This window comes from Lipotes vexillifer, unplaced genomic scaffold (genome assembly GCF_000442215.2).
Source record: "Lipotes vexillifer unplaced genomic scaffold, Lipotes_vexillifer_v1.1 scaffold415, whole genome shotgun sequence".
Classification (NCBI taxonomy): Eukaryota; Metazoa; Chordata; class Mammalia; order Artiodactyla; family Lipotidae; genus Lipotes; species Lipotes vexillifer.
The window spans coordinates 2009944-2027722 of record NW_006774345.1 but is presented as its reverse complement, the minus strand read 5'-3'; the positions used below and the strand labels follow the sequence as shown (position 1 = coordinate 2027722).

The window sequence follows — 17779 nt, the reverse complement described above, 5'->3', positions numbered from 1 at the left end:
AAATGTCTTTATTGTTTGAAGCATTAAAAAAGTAGACAAAAATTGGTATGACATTTCATTTCTTAGTCTTCTCAGTGAGGTTATAAAAATACAGTGCCACTTAGTGTTATCTAAAAAGTCACTTAAAACACACGAGATGATAAAACAAAATCACCTCAATCAAAATTGCTTTGAGAAATTTCTAAATATAGACTCCTAGATAAATAGGACTTTTTTCTTTTCCAAAGCATAGACAGTATTTTCCCCATGATATGCCTACAGGCGTCATAAATGTGGACTGCCTTCTCCTACCTTCTGTTCTAGATATAGGTTAACAGAAATGCAAACTAAATTGTTTTTTTCAATTTAATCTCTTATTTTGTTTAAGATAAAATTCTTAATTTAAAACCAAGATCCTTTAGAATGCCTGGCTCATTTTCATTTTGTTTCAAATCACAATTCATTAAAAAAAAAATAGGAAGACGATGCAAATGTTCTTTTAAAGTACTTATATTCAGCTACAAAATCACTCTAAACATTTCTGAAGAATGTGAACATACATGTGTGTATATTTTTAAATATTGCTGTTGCATCGTTCTGGGTTTTGAGGATTCTGCACGAACTTAATCTTCGTAAACTGAGATCACAGGTTTGGATACAACCCAAATCATTCAGTGCATTCATCTACGGAAGCAGATTCGTGCACTTTACATATTTCTAACTCTTCATTTTCTTTCAGGTTGGTCAAAGAATAAACAAACAATGTATACCATAAATTAAATAGAAACCCCCTGCGGTATGTCCTGTATGTGCTGTTGCTAATTAAAATAAGTGTATTCTTGCTGTGGAAATTCTGCGGTTTGGGAGTTGTATGAGATCATCTTTTCAAGGCATAGGTAAAGAATAAATTTTTTTTTTTAACGGAAAGAAATACAAATCAGATCATTAATTCATTCTCTGCATACAAAATGCTATTTTAGAGGTAAGTGAATTATTTCACCCCAAGGGTACTGTTTACACTAAAGTAGTACACTGGTTGTTTAAGGAATTGCCTGAACATGGTCAATTTGAAATAACAGTGAAATACATACAGAGATTTGATTACTTTACTGGCAGGATTTGGACTATTAATGAAAACTGACATTTCAAATAATATGGGGGAAAATACAGAGCCACTTGAATGCGTATCACTTTATTACTGCAATCATTAAATGATAATGATTTGAATTAGTCCTCGGCATTGATTTGTGTGTTTAAATTAGTCCTTAATTATGCCTTTTCTGCCTTTTGTTGCTCACCCTTTTAAGAAATGCCAGGATAATTAGCACATGGTTGTGTTGCGTAAGGCATCTTGTACTACCTTCCTACATGTACATGTGTTCATTTCTCGTGCCTCTGCTCATATCTTTCTATTCAACTTTTCTGTTGGATAGCATTGAAAAGCCTTTGCTGATTTTCAAGGCAGTCTTTCAGCTTATCCTCTGTCAAAGTCAGTCGCTGCTCCAGGATTGAAACAGTCTGCAAAAAAGGAGGACAAAATAATCAATGCCTAGTGACCTGGTGGTGAGGATGATGATGATAATCTCAGCATTGATCTTTTTCAGAACTGGAATGCCACCCTTTTGCCAGGAGGTTGGCTCAGAAATGAACCCCAGAACTTGCCCCGCTTCTGTGCCCTAACACAAGGCAAAGCACTGTCAAGCAGTTTGAGGAAAAGAAAAAAAAGGAACCATCTGAGGAAAACGGAGTAAACTCTGTAGGCAATTCTGAAGTCTGATCTTCTAAAGCATCGCTGCCAGAGAAGAGGCCACATGAGGCATGTTAGGTAGTGTCACAGGTGACATGGAATGTGGGAGGTGGGGATGGAATGCCACAGAACCCCACCGCTACTTAAATGGCATCACTGGTCCTTCTGTCACAATCAATCCATGACGGACCATACCTATATTACCCTAGACGGCTGGATACCTAGCTTACTTTGAAAATATAATGACTGCTACCCCTTTCTGCACCCAGAATATGACAGCAACTCATAGGGTTGTTAGGAAGACTGACTAAATGAAATACGGCGTGTAAAATGCTTAAGCTAGTACCTGGCACACAGAACTTCATGAATCTTAGATCTTCTAACTCCTTCAGCTCATAAGTGAGGACTACTTTTAAATCTAATTGTGATAGACTGCTTCATCTTCAGTCTTTTATCTTTTAAAAAAACTATATGATAAAATAGATTCAGGAAGTTACACAAAAAACATGTGGCACTTAATGAACTCTCACGAGAAAAAGCACCCTTATGACCAACACCCAGGTCAAGAACTAGAACCCTGCCAGGCACCCCAGAGTGCCTTGCCTGCACCTTCCCCCATAACAGCCCCTATTCTGACAATTCTAATAATCACTTTTCTGCATGTCTTTATGGTTTTGTCTTTCAAGTGTACATCCCTAGACACTATATCTTACCCATTTTCAAGATTTGATGTCCTTTAAAGTCTTTTAATCTACAGATCCCTACTCTCTCCATTTATTTTCTTTATAATTTGTCTTTGGACAGGTTCAGGCCATTTGACCTGCAGCGCCTCTACCAGTCTGGATTTTAGGGACTGCGTACTCTGGGTACAGTTTCATCTGTTCTTCTACCCTCTGTATTTTATGTACATTGGAAGCTGGATTCAAAGGCTTGGTAAGACTCAGGTTAGATCCCTCGGTAAGACTATTCTTTCTTTTGAGGGCACAATAATAACATTTGCTTCTTTTTCTGTGTTGTTAGTAGCTACTTAATGCCTAGATCTATCGATTCTTAGAGATTGCCAGTGATTTTCTAATTCCATCACTTAAAAAATGTATTAGTTGGGATAATTTATACAAGACACTTCTCTCATATATTATTTGGTTACCTGGTAGTACAGTTCATATAGGAAAAGCAGCATAATAAATGCTTGGTTACTTTAGTTGACAAGTTTCAAAATAATGAATTGATTCCCTACCAGCCTCTGAAGGTAATCAGTTAAAAAAAAAAAAACATTATCTAATAGTTTTTGCTCTCATATTCCATACTATAGATCATGATTCATTGAAATTAACGGCAATGCTGATAATACTTTCTACTATTTCTTGAGTGCCTACTATGTGCCAAGCATTTTGCCTGATACTTATCACAATGTAAGATGCAAAAGCTTTTGATATGTGTGTGTATTATCAACACCTTCAACACTGGTTAACTCCACTTACCTACCAGCCATCTTAAAAGTTATAATGAGAAAGTGATACTACAATCTGTACTGAATTATAAGCACTGCCACTGGGTTAGGAGATGTTCAGTCATCTGTAATTAAAGTGAATCTGAATGTGTTTATTTTACTTGTTATTTGCCCACAGATTCACACTGTTCCCATTTTGCAAGTGTGCTGTGCCTGCTTTTAACTTTTCATATTTGAAGGAAAGTCAGTCCTTAAAAATTAAATTACAGACTTTCAATAAAGTTTAAAGTGATCCATTTTAACCTTAAATCAGGAAAAAAGAAGGCAAAATGAGTCACGAAGCTGACAGTAGAAGATGGAAAGACCCTAAAGAGGACTTGCCACCCAATGTGACAGTGCAGGTGAGGAAGCCAGGGCCCCGGGAAACAGGCCAACCAAAGCTAAAGCTGGCATGAAGCTGAGAGAAAAACTGCCTTTTAAAGGAAAGGGAAGTCCGATAAATACAAAGTCACCTCTAGCACAATACTGCAAAGCAAAAATTGATGATTTTCCTATGATTTTGATTGAACAGATCTTACGACTCCAAGGTCTCACAAGCTTCCCACAATTTGTCACGACCCACATCCACATCCCTTAACTCCAAGGCCCTGAGATGTTATCTAAAGGGTAAAAATTTTAATTACTGGCTCTTAACCCAAAATGGAACCTTAAAAGTCCGATGCCAGGGCCTTGAATTCTCTGGACATCCGGATGATTCTTAACTGCCCCGGCGATTATAATGTACAGCCAGGGTTGAGAAGAATAATTAGATGATTTCTATGCATGAGCAATTTCAACTTGAAATATTTATTCTGCAAAAGTAACTGACGTCTTCTCTAGTTCACATTATGGCCTCTTTCTGTATAATTTAGGACAGTGTCTGCTCTGGATCCTCATTCTATTAGTATCCTCATTCTGTTTATCAAAGAGGAACAATAAGAATTCTTCAAAGGAAACACTGAGCAGAGCTGGAAGGGCAACCTCTGATGTATCCATCTTAATACACCGCTTCCATTAAATGACATCTGTATTTCCTGACCAAGAGTTGGAAGACCTTTGATATATTAAGATCCATGGTATCCCTTCTTGCAAAAGTATACTGGCATCAAAGGACTGGGTAATATTCTAAAAGGGGAATGTGGAAACCTCACCTCCAGAAGAACAGAGCATCAACATAAGGAGCTTTGGAATGAGGGAAGTTGAACATTGGACAGAGAGAACTTCTTCAGAGTGAAAAACTAAAGCACTGCCAATATTTCATTCTAACCGAAATGATTAATCCCAATACATTTTTCTTATTGCCCTAAATATTTCTTTGATAATGTCCAAATCTGAATACATGGCATCAAGAATTCTTAGGGCAAAACATTACTGTCCAAAATCAAATAATACATTTGTAGCACGAAGTACAAGGTCTCCCTATTTGCTTGTGGGCCTCAGATGCAAGATAGAGTACAGTGTGTGTGTGCACACATACATATGTGTATATGTGTGCATGGGCTCTGACTTTGCCTCCATAAGGTTTAGAGCAGCTCAGCACAGCAGGCGCTGCTATATTAACTACCACCTTTGAGCTTGTCTTGCTAAGAAAAAAAATTTTCTCCCTGCTCTGCTAGTCTGCTAGTTCTGCAACCTTCTGTAACTAGGATTTTGTACTTCTTACGACCAAGTGAAAAGCGTGCCAACCCACCTGTGTCAAAACATTGAGCTGTTCCATAATATGCTCTAACGCGTCGGTCACAGCGAGCGGTATGCTTCGTTGACTCTCAGAAGGGAGGTCACTCATTTCTTCTGTTTTCTTTTTCAAGGTTGTAGGTGAACATTCTGATGACGTTAAAGAAGGGTTCAGGAAATATCCGCAGATCTCTTCACCCTTGTCTGGTAGAGTACGAACAGTGGTTTCCGTTGTCTTTGACACCATAGAAAAGATAGGAAGAGTTATATTTTCCAAACTTTAAAATGATATATATTAAAGTTTTCAACATTCCTCGTTTAAAAGCCCAGCTTTCATTTAATTGTTCATCTTCAACTATAGCAAATTATGGAAATTACAATTATAAGAAGGAAAAAAAGGCTAAAAAAGGATGGACGAAATTCACAATTTTCCTTGATTTTTTTTCAATAAAATTGTATGTATCTGTCTGAAAGATCAGGTGTTCTACCATTAAAAAGGTGGTTACATGCTAATTCTTGATTTTTAAAAAGTCACATCCATTAAGATGAGTATTATTTGATTTCTATGGGGAGGAGACAAGACGGCAGAGTAGAAGGACTTGAGCTTACCTCCCCTCATGAAAACACCAAAATCACAGCTAACTGCTGAACAACAATCGAAAAAAAGATGAGAACCTACCAAAAAGATACTCTACATCCAAAGACAAAGAAGAAGCCACACAAGACAGTAGGAGGGGTGCATTCACAGTATAATCAAATCCCATAACCACCAGATGGGTGACCCACAAACTGAAAAATAATTATATCACAGAGGTTTTCCCACAGGAGGAAAGGAGCCCCCAGAGCATTTGGCTTTGAAGGCCAGCGGGGCTAGAGTGCAGGAGCTCCACAGGACTGGGGGAAACGGAGACTCCACTCCTGGCGGGCCCACACAAGGTTTCATGTGCACTGAGATGCAGGGCAAAGCAGTGACCTCACAGGAGCCTGGGCCAGACCTACCTGTGGGTCTTGGAGGGTCTCCTGGGGAGGCGGGGGTTGAGTGTGGCTCACTGTGGGGACAAGGACGACGGTGGTGGAGGCCCCGGGGAATATTCATCAGCATGAGCTCTCCTGAAGGTTGCCATTTTGGCACTGAGACCTGGCCCCACCTAACAACCTGCAGGCTCCAGTGCTGGGATGCCACAGGCCAAACAACCAACAGGGTGGGAACACAACACCACCCATCAGCAGACAGGCTGCCTAAAGTCATCCTGAGCCCACCGCCATCTCTAAACACACCCCTTGACATGGCCTTGCCCACCAGTGGGAAAAGATGCAGCTCCACCCATCAGTGGGCAGGCACCAGTCCCTCCCACCAGGAAACCTGCATAGCACCCTGGACCAACCTCAGCCACCAGGGTGCAGACACCAGAAGGTAGAGGAACTACAAACCTGCAGCCTCAGAAACAGAGACTGCAAACACAGGAAGTTAGATAAAACAAAAAGGCAGGTAAATATGTTCCAGAAAAAGGAACAAGGTAAAACCCCAGAAGAACGACTAAGTGAAGTGGAGATAGACAATCTTCCTGAAAAAAAAGAGTAATGACAGTAAAGACGATCCAAGATCTCACAAAAAAGAATGGAGGCACAGACTGAGAAGATACAAGAAATGTTTAAAAAAGAGCTAGAAGATTTAAAAAATCAAAGAGGTGAACAATACAATAATTGAAATGAAAAATACTCTAGAAGGACTCAATTAGCAGAATAAATGAGGCAGAATAACAAGTGAGCTGGAAGACATTGGTGGAGATGACTGTCATGGAACATATTAAAGAAAAAAGAATGAACAGAAATAAGGACACTCTCAGAGACCTCTGGAACAACATTAAACACACCAACATTCACATTATAGGGGTCCCAGAAGGAGAAGAGAGAGAGAGAAAGGGCCTGAGAAAATATTTGAAGAGATAATAGCCAAAAACTTACCAAACATGGGAAAGGAAACAGTCACCCAAGTCCAGGAAGCACAGAGTCCCATACAGGATAAACCCAAGGAAGAACACAAGAAGACACACATTAATCAAATTGACAAAAATTCAAGGCAAGGAGAAAATACTAAAAGCAACAAGGGAAAAGCAACATGTAACATACAAGGGAATCCCCATAAGGTTATCAGCTGACTTTTCAGCAGAAACTCTGCAGGCCAGAAGGGAGTGGCATGATATATTTATAGTGATGAAAGGGAAAAACCTACAACCAAGAATACTCTACCCAGCAAGGCTCTCATTCAGATTCAAGGGAGAAATCAAAAGCTTTACAGACGAGCAAAAGCTAAGAGAATTCAACATCACCAGACCAGCTTTATGACATATGCTAAAGGAACTTCTCTAGGCAGAAAAGAAAAGGCCACAACTAGAAATGAGAAAATTACGAATGGGAAAGCTCACTGATAAAGGCAGACGTAATGGTAAGAAGTCGTCCACATACAAATATGATATCAAAACCAGCAATCACGAGGAGAGTACAAATGCAGGATATATTGGAAATGCATTTGAAATTAAGAGACCAGCAACTTGAAACAATCTTGTGAGATGATTATATATATATATGCCTATATCAAAACCTCACGGTAACTGGAAACTGAAAATCCACAATAGATACACAGAGACACAAAAGAAAAAGCAATCCCAACACAACACTAAAGTTAGTCATCAAATCACAAGAGAACAAAAGAGGAAGGGAAGAAAAAAGACCTAGAAAAACATATCCAAAATAATTAACAAAATGGCGATAAGAACATACATATAGATAATTACCTTAAACATAAACGAATTTAATGTTCAAACCAAAAGACATAGACTGGCTGAATAGATACAAAAACAAGACCCGTATATATGCTGTCTACAAGAGACCCACTTCAGATCTAGGGACACATAGAGACTGAAAGTGAGGGAATGGAAAAAGGTATTCCATGCAAATGGAAATCAAAAGAAAGCTGGAGTAGCAATACTCATATCAGAAGAAACAGACTTTAAAATAAAGACTGTTACAAGAGACAAAGAAGGGCAGTACATGATGATCAAGGGATCAATCTGAAGAAGGTATAACAAATGAAATATATATGCACCCAACATAGGAGCATCTCAATATATAAGGCAAACACTAACAGCCATAAAAAGAGAAACTGACAGTAACACAATAATGGGGGGGGGTCTTTAACACCCCACTTACATCAATGGACAGATCCAGACAGAAAATCAATAAGGAAACATAGGTCTTAAATGACACATTAGACCACATAGACTTAATTGATATTTATAGTGCATTCCATTCAAAAGCAGCAGAACATTCTTCTCAAGTGCGTATGGAACATTCTCCAGGATAGATTACATGCTGGGCCACAAAGCAAACCTTGGTATATTTAAGAAAATGGAAGTCATATCAAGGATCTTTTTTGACCACAACACTATGAGATTAGAAATCAACTACAAGGAAAAAAACTAAAAAACACAAACAAGTGGAGGCTAAACAATATGCTACTAAATAACCAATGGATCACTGAGGAAATCAATAAATACCTAGAGACAAATGAAAATGAAAGCACGATGTTCCAAAACCTATGGGATGCAGCAAAAGCAGTTCTAAGAGAGAAATTTACAGTGATACAGTCTTACCTCAAGAAACAAGGAAAATCTCAAATAAACCTAACCTTACACCTAAAGCAACTAGAGAAAGAACAAGAGACAAAACCCAAACTTAGTACAAGGAAAGAAATAAAGATCAGAGGAGAAATAAAAAATAGAGACAAAACAATAGAAAAGATCAATGAAACTAAAAGCTGGTTCTTTGAAAAGATAAATAACATTGATAAACCTTCAGCCAGACTCATAAGGAAAAAAAAGGAGAGGCCTCAAATCAATAAAATTTGAAATGAAAAAGAAGTTACAACAGACACCACAGAAATACAAAGGATCATAAGAGACTACTACAAGCAGTTCTATACCGATAAAATGGGCAACCTAGAAGAAATGGAAAAATTCTTAGGTATAATATTCTAAGACTGAACCAGAAAGAAATAGAAAATATATACAGACCAATCACAAGTACTGAAATTGAAACTGTGATTAAAAATCTTCCAACAAACAAAAGTCCAGAATCAGATGGCTTCACAGGTGAATTCTATCAAGCATTTAGAGAAGAGTTAATACCTGCCTTTCTGAAACTATTCTAAAAAATCGAACAGTATAGAGGTTCCTTAAAAAACTAAAAACAGGGCTTCCCTGGTGGCGCAGTGGTTGACAGTCCACCTGCCGATGCAGGGGCACGGGTTCGTGACCCAGTCTGGGTGGATCCCACATGCTGCGGAGCGGCTGGGCCCGTGAGCCATGGCCACTGAACCTGCATGTCCGGAGCCTGTGCTCCGCAACGGGAGAGGCCACAACAGTGAGAGGCCCGCGTACTGCAAAAAAAAAAAAAAAAAACAACTAAAAACAGAACTGCCATATGATCCAGCATTGCCACTCCTGGGCATATATCTGGAGAAAACCATAATTCGAAAATATACATGCACCCCATTGTTCACTGCAGCACTATTTACAATAGCCAGGACATGGAAGCAACCTAAATGTTCACTGACAAATGAATGGATAAAGAAGATGTGGTACATATATACTTAGAGATATTACTCAGATGTAAAAAAGAATGAAATAATGCTATTTGCAGCAACATGGATGTACCTAAAGATTATCATACTAAGTGAAGTAAGTCAGACAGAGAAGGATAAATATATGATATCACTTATATGTGGAATCTAAAAGGATGATACAAATGAACTTATTTACAAAAGAGAAACAGACTCACAGACTTTGAAGACAAACTTATGGTTACCAGAGGGGAAAGGTCAGGGGGAGGGATAAATTAGGAGTTTTGGATTAACATCTACACACTACTATATATAAAGTAGATAATCAACAAGGACCTACTTATAGCACAGGGAATTCTACTCAATATTCTATAAAAACGTATATGGGAAAAGAATCTGAAAAAGAATGGATATATATATATATATATATATATATATGGCTGAATCACTTTGCTGTACACCTGAAACACAACACTGTAAATCAATTATACCCCAATATAAAATAAAAAATAAAAAACGATTTACTTTTAAAAATGAAAATAATAAGCATTAGTGGAGAAATTGGAACCCTCATGCATTGCTGTGGGAATATAAAATGGTCACCTGATGTGGAAAACAGTTTGGCTATTCCTCAAAAGGTTACAACACAGAATTAGCATACAATCTAGCAGTTCCACTCCTGAGTATATACCCACAAGAACTGAAAGCAAGGACTTGAACAGATACTTGTACACCAATATTCATAGTGGCATTATTCACAATAGTCAAAAGATAAAAACAACCCAGTACCAATCAACAGATAAATGTATAAACAAAATGTGGTACACACATACAATTGAATATTATTTAACCATAAAAGTAGAATTCTACTACATGCTACAACATGGATGAACCATGAAAACATACTAAGTGAAAACAAGACACAAAAGAAAATACCATATGATTCCACTAATATGAGGTACCTGGAATACGCAAATTCAGAGAGAAAGTACAGGTTACCACGAGCTGGAGGGGAGAAGAAACATGGAGCTTATGTACCCACTGCTTAATGAGGACAGAGTTTCTGTTTGAAATTATGACAAAGATCTCAAAACAGTGGTGATGGGTACATAACATTGTGAATACTTAATGCCAGGGAACTGTACACTTAAAAATGGTTAAAATGGTCAATTTTATGATACATATATTTTACCTCAGTAAAACAAATAAGCCCTCCAAACATATAGCAATAAAAATCTAAAAATAAAATTAAGAAAACAACTCAGTCTACATGAGCATCAAAAAGAATAAAATGTTTAGGAATAAATATAACAAACAGTGCAAGGCTTATATACCAAAAATTACAAATAAACCATCAATGAAAGAAATTAAAGACCTAAATAAATGAAAAGACATTCCATACCCCATGTTCATGGAACGTAAGACTTAATATTGTTAAGATGGCAATATTCCCCAAATTGATATATACAGGTTCAATACAATCCCCATCAAAATCCCAGCTGCCTGTTCAAAAGAAATTGACATGCTGGTCTTAAAAGGCATATAGAAATGCAAGGAACCCAGAAGAGCCAAAATAATATTGAAGGACACAGTTCAAGACTTACATTTTGCAGTTTCAAAATTCACTACAAAACTACAGTAATCAAGACAGCATGAGAATGGCATAAGGACAGACATATAGATCAATGGAATAGATAGACCTTTCCATATACGGTCAATTGATTTTTGACACGGTTGCCAAGATAATTTAATGGAAAATAATAGTGTTTTTCAAGAAACTGTGTTTTTAAATTCAAAAGAAGGGATTTGGGCCCCTACCTCACACCATGTACAGGATTAACTCAAAATGGATCATAAAGTTAACTACAGGAGCTAAAACAATACAGATCTTAGTAGACAACATAGGAATAAATTTTCCTCACCTTGGATTAGACTGAAGCTTCTTAGATACAGTACCAAACTACAAATGAAAAAATAAATAACAAATTGGACTTTATCAAAACATAAAACTTTTGTGCTTCAAAAGACAACAAGAGGGACTTCCCAGTGGTCCAGTGGCTAAGACTCCATGCTCCCAATGCAGGGGGCCCGGGTTCGATCCCTGGTCAGGCGGCTATATACCACGTGCCGTAACTAAGAGTTTGCATGCCACAATGAAGACCCTGCATGCAGCAAAGAAGATCTCGCATGTCTCAACTAAGACCCAGCGTAGCCAAATAAATATTTTTTAAAAGTAGGTAACAAGAAAGTGGGAACAAATCTCACAGAATTGGGGAAAATATTTGCAAATCATGTGTTTGATAAGAGACTTGTATGAGAACATATAAAGAACTCTTACAACTCAACAATAAAAAGACAACTCAGGGGCTTCCCTGGTGGCGCAGTGGTTGAGAGTCTGCCTGCCGATGCAGGGGACATGGGTTTGTGCCCCGGTCCAGGAAGATCCCACATGCCGCGGACTGGCTGGGCCCGTGAGCCATGGCCGCAGAGCCTGCGCGTCCGGAGCCTGTGCTCCACAACGGAGAGGCCACAACAGTGAGAGGCCCGCGTACCGCAAAAAAAAAAAAAAAAAAAAAAAAAGACAACCCAATTAAAAATGATCAAAGCATTTGAATAGACATTTCTCTAAAGAAGATGATACACAAATGGCCAATAAGCACATAAAAAGGCGCTCAATGTCATTAGTTATCAGGGAAATGCAAATCAAAACCACAATGAGATACCAATTCATACCCATTAGGATGACTAAAATAAAAAAGAAAGAATATAACAAGTGTTGGTGAAGATGTAGAGAAACTCGAATCCTCATACATTGCTGGTGGGATTGTAAAATGATGCAGTCACTTTGGAAAACAGTTTGGAAAAATTCCTCAAAACGTTAAACACTGAATTACTATGACCCAGTGATTCCACTCCTTGGTATATGCTCAAGAGAAATGACATCCTTTACATATATCCACATAAAACTTGTACATGAATACACAGCAGCATTATTTAGAATAGCCAATAAAATGGAAACAACCTATATACATCAGAATGTTGTGATAATTAATGGAAAAACAAAATGTGGTATTATCCTTACAATGGATATCAGTTACCCACAAAAAAATAATGAAGTACTGATACATGCTACAACACGATGAACCTTGTAAACAGTTGGCTGAGTTAAAGAAGCCATACACAAAGGCCACATATTATGTGATTTCATATGTATGAAATAGTCAGAATAGACAAATACAGGAAGACAGACTGAGATTAGTAGTTGCCAGGGGCTGGGAGGAAGGAAGAATGGGCAGAGGTCGGTAATGGGTATGTGGGTGATGAAAATACTCTAAAATTATTTTTGGAGTGATTAAATATTCTAAAATTAGACAGCGGTGATGGTTGCACAACTCTGTGAACATTCTAAAAATCATTAAATTGTACACTTTAAAATGGCGAGTTTTCTAGTATGTGAATTATCTCATTAAAGCTATTTTAAAAACAAAGAATCCAAATATATGCATCACAGAAATCACAGAATTTTTTAAAATTTTAATCAGTTTTTCAATTCCTGGTTGTCACTGGCATATGAGAGTTCCAGACAGAAGGTACCTCAAATATGGCAAGTGTACTTCTAATGATGATGGCGGTGGTGGTGGTGATGATGATGGTGACAATCATCAAGTACAGAGCTTACTGTGTACTTGGCATTGTTTCAAGCACTTTACGTATGTTAACTGGTTTAATCTTCACAATAACCCTATCAGGTATGTTCTGTTCTACTATCATTTTTCAAACTAGGAAATAGAGATAGAGACGAAATAACTTGCCCAAGTTCACACAGGTAGGAAAGGTGTATGAAACATAACCAATTATAGATCTAAGAGATGCCAAAGCACTCTGGGTATTGTAACCTTGGGATCAAAGCCACTGTTCTCCACGATCTCCCCAACCATTTTTAGGAAGATGAAAACTTTCAAATTTCCTTCTGTCATAATCTAACTAATTCATCATTTGTTGAAAATAATAAAAACAAACTCAAAATCCACCGCCCCCAGTTCAAGCTTATTTTAAAATATGCATAAAATACATCTTAGTACTCCTAGTGGATCTGCTCAGGTTCTTTTGTTTGTTCACTTGACAAATACTTCTGGAGCCTCGCTCTGTGTGAGTTGCAGTTCTCAGTGGTGAGGACCCAGCAGTGGGTGGCAGGCCCCAAGACTCTGCTTTCCTAAAGCTTATGTTCTGGTACCTTCAGTCATTTGGTACTTTCCCTTTTCTACTTTTGTTTTGTTGCATACCAGCCTATGTTTATCTCCAAAACCATCCTGGTCTCTGAGCAGTTATGCTCTGTACCCCCAGTTTTCCACCTTTGTGATATACCTGACAATATTAGGGTCTGAGCCTAAAATACCTGAATGAAAATGACTTTTTTGGGCAGAAAGCACTCATTAAAATCCACATCCCCCGAAGAATCCCATTACTAACACTTTGAATTACTTAACTCTGTGTGATGAATGAAATCTAAAACTGTCCTTGAAATGTTCAGAAGCAAAACTCCTAGCAATCATAGATCACAGAACAGGTTCACATAAAGGATTTTTAATGCCACTCATTAGCTGGGCCCAGAAGCACCTATGACCTACTTATTCTTGTCCTGAGCTAAGGGAACTTAGAAAACAACCTACAGCACTTATCTACCTGGGTCCCCAGCTATTGGCTGGTGGCAAACACTGAAATGAAAGCAGTGTAAAAGTGAGTATGGAATATCTGAAGAATTCACCAAGAAGTCCTGTCTCACAATCACAGTCTGCATTCCTGGTCCTAGGCAGCCACCTCATTGACTGGGGACATTGTATGGATGGCCGTGCACAGCCATCCTCACCCTAAAATAAATAATTCCTACTCAAAAGACAGACTTTTTTTTTTTTAACCTTCTCTGCCCTCCTAGCATGACTGAATCTTTTTTGATCTCCAAATTTCAGCTTAATTGTCACATCTTCAGAAAAGTAGTCCCTGACCACCCTAACAAAGGTGGTCTGTCTACTGGCTACCATGGCCTCCTGATGTCTGCTTCCGTAACTGATCAGAGTTGTCTTTTCCTTCTCTGTTGTCTGTCTCCCTCACTAGACTGTGCTATGCCTACTCTTCTGACCACTGTACCCCCTGGATTTAGCAGAAACGTAAATATTTTTGAATATGTTAACCACTCACATGCAGAGTTTATCACCGTTCTCACAGACGGAAACCAAATTCTCTATGACCAGGACAGTCTTTTTTACACGGATCACAACATACCTAAGTATGTACACACATGGACGCAAATATAACTAATTGTACTAGCAGCTCCGGCCCTTCGTGGGAAAAGGCCTCAATCTAATTAACAAATCGGCCATCGAACCCTGGGGGATTGCAGTCAGGGTGGTTAGTGAAGAAAGGGCAATAGGAAATGGGCAAAGAAAGATTTAAGGCTGTAGACAGTCTAGGCAGGAAAAGATCCCAGTAACCTTAACAAAAGTTTTCTTGTTTGGGATATATATATATATATATGTATGTATGTATATATATATATACTATCATATGACACATAAAGATGAATAGAAAAGGGAAAAGGGTATGGGCAGAGAGAAAAAAAGTACGAGATCTCCATCCCACATTAGCCAACTGACAGATCTGTTCTCTGGTCTCTCAAAGCTATTTGGACCTAGATATTAGCAGATTCTTTCCCACCGACCAAGCCTGCCTTTGCTTCCTGTTTGTACAGGAAAAGAGCAAGATGCACAGCTTGGGGAAGTTTCAATGCTCTCATTCATAAAATTTAAAAAAAAATGAAAAGGGAAAAAAATATGTTTAAGATTCTGGGTTATTTCAAGTCTAGCAAGTGAGGCTGCAGTACCTGCTTGCTCCCAATACATTGAGGTCCTCTCCTACTTCAGAGTTGCTAATATTCATTTTTTGGGTGAATGCTTACTGAACACTGACATTATACTAAGCATTTACCAATGTTAAATGTGAGTACAATGTGATACCGGCAATCAAGGAGGAGTCTCTATTATGGGGAAAGAATTAAGACAGAGCAAGGCCGGGATACCTTGCAGTGCCTGGCACATACTGGCAGTGAATAAGCAAGAAACACAAGCAAATGACTGTAAGAAAATAACAAATGCTTTGGAAGTCCATAAAAAGAAGAAATCACACATGTTCCCTTACCTCTTACTTTTTTTGCAGACACTTGAAGTACAGCAGGGTAACAATAACATTCATTGATTGATTCAGCAAATGAAGGCCTCCTATACGTAGGCATTAAAGCTACAGCAAAGAACAAATCAGATATGGTACCTTCCTTCATGGAGCTTACAGTTCTCCAGGGAACCAATTCCTTCAAATGGATGGCAGGGCAGTTACCACGCTTAAGTTCTCCTTGGATAAACTCATGGTTGCCATCTCAAAGATGGGAAATACAGCCTCACCAAGTGCACAGAATGAATGTGTGTGGCTAAGAAATCCTTATCTCTACAGGTTAAAAGGCTCCACTTTCCCTCTGAACATATATAATGGAGTGAAAAATACAGAGTTGACTGATGCAAACACTTTGGTAGTCCTGAGAGCTATATATAAAACCTGTCACATTCTGGGGACAAACGACTCTTAACAGTTGTTTAAATGCCATGATTAATTTTAATGCATAAAGTTTCACTTGTCACATTAGAGAATGCTTTTAACGCATCAACAGAAAGTGAAAATTGTGGCATTTGCAAGTAAATTTTTATTGGGAAATTAACCATTCAACAATGTAATCAAGGTCTACACATGTAAACTACTACTATTTATATCATTAACAATGAAACATTCAAGATACTGTGGTGCCCAATTTCATATGGAAGTTCATGCATTATATTTATTCTCTTTCTTCCTCGCCTCTTCTCTCCCCCTTCTACTACCCTTCCTACTTACCCACTCAACTGTCTGGGCTGGCAAGTCAGAACTAATCACTGGCACCACTTCACTCTCGAGGAGGCAAAAGGCCTGTACTCTGAAAACTATAAGATGCTGATGAAAGAAATCAAAGATGACACAAACAGATGGAGAGATATACCGTGTTCTTGGACTGGAAGAATCAATATTGTCAAAATGACTATACTACCCGAGGTAATCTATAGAGTCAGTGCAATCCCTATCAAATTACCAATGGCATTATTCACAGAAGTAGAACGAATAATTTTTAAATTTGTGTGCAACACAAAAGACCCAGAATAGACAAAACAATCTTGAGAAAGAAAAACAGAGCTGGAGGAATCATGCTCCCTGACGTCAGTCTATACACAAACCTACAGTCATCAAAACACTATGGTACTGTCACAAAAACAGAAATATAGATCAATGGAACAGGATAGAAAGCCCAGAGATAAACCCACACACTTATGGTCAATTAACCTACAACAAACGAGGCAAGAATATACAATGAAGAAAAGACAGTCTCTTCAATAAGTGGTGCTGAGAAAACTGGACAGCTACATGTAAAGGAGTGAAATTAGAACATTCTCTAACACCATACACTCTCATAAGTCTTTGTTCATGCCATTAGCAGAGCATTCATCACTTCTCATTATATTTGTGCTTTCATGTCTAATATTCCCTACCAGGTCATGGGGGTTACTCTCTTGAGGGTAGAAGCCATAACTTGGTCATCTTTCTTCCTCAGGTGCCTAGCATAGTGCATGAGACACATACAGGGCTCAACATTTGTTGAACTGAATTCAACTGACCATCCTGCATCTGCTGAGCCATCCTCAAAATGTAAATATTAATAATTTGACAGTATTTGGAGAGAAGTATTGATATAAACTCAAAGTCAAGCCAGTACGATTCTCTACTAAAAATTACTATCTTAGAGGCCTCCTCAAAGGCACAATGAGGGAGCAATGGAAGCATTTATCACTTAACTGCCAATCACTTCTTGATTTTTATCCCCCAAAAGTGTATTTGATGGTTTCTGGTGAAATAGCATAAGGATCTTCTGACAAGTGTGAACATGCAAAAGGAGGTACTTCACGTGTAAAGATAAGCAGTGACCTGAACTGCAGATACATATTTAATAAATGGGTTAAAGTAAGTCAGTTTGTGCTTATACTTAACATTTCTAGTTTTGATTTAATTCTGTAAGTAGAGAACAAAACAGACCAAAGTCAGCAAAGTCTATCCCAAAGTGGGATAGAGTAGACTCTAGCTAAAGTGAGTTTCCCGTCACTGAAGGTTCTAAAGTAGACTAGGGATGATCACTTGTCAG

The 17779-nt window shown here is 38.2% G+C and overlaps 1 protein-coding gene across 1 annotated transcript in view; it reads right to left on the bottom strand.

Moving 5' to 3' along the window:
* Positions 1-341: 341 nt before the first annotated feature.
* Positions 342-17779, bottom strand: part of POC1B (POC1 centriolar protein B) — a 107857-nt gene continuing 90419 nt past the window's right edge. Inside the window, exons 11-12 of the mRNA XM_007449114.1 lie at positions 4906-5124; positions 342-1497 (exon numbers count right to left, since the gene is read on the bottom strand). Coding sequence (XP_007449176.1) covers positions 1393-1497; positions 4906-5124 — 324 coding nt within the window. The 3' untranslated portion in view covers positions 342-1392. The remainder of the gene's footprint in view (positions 1498-4905; positions 5125-17779) is intronic.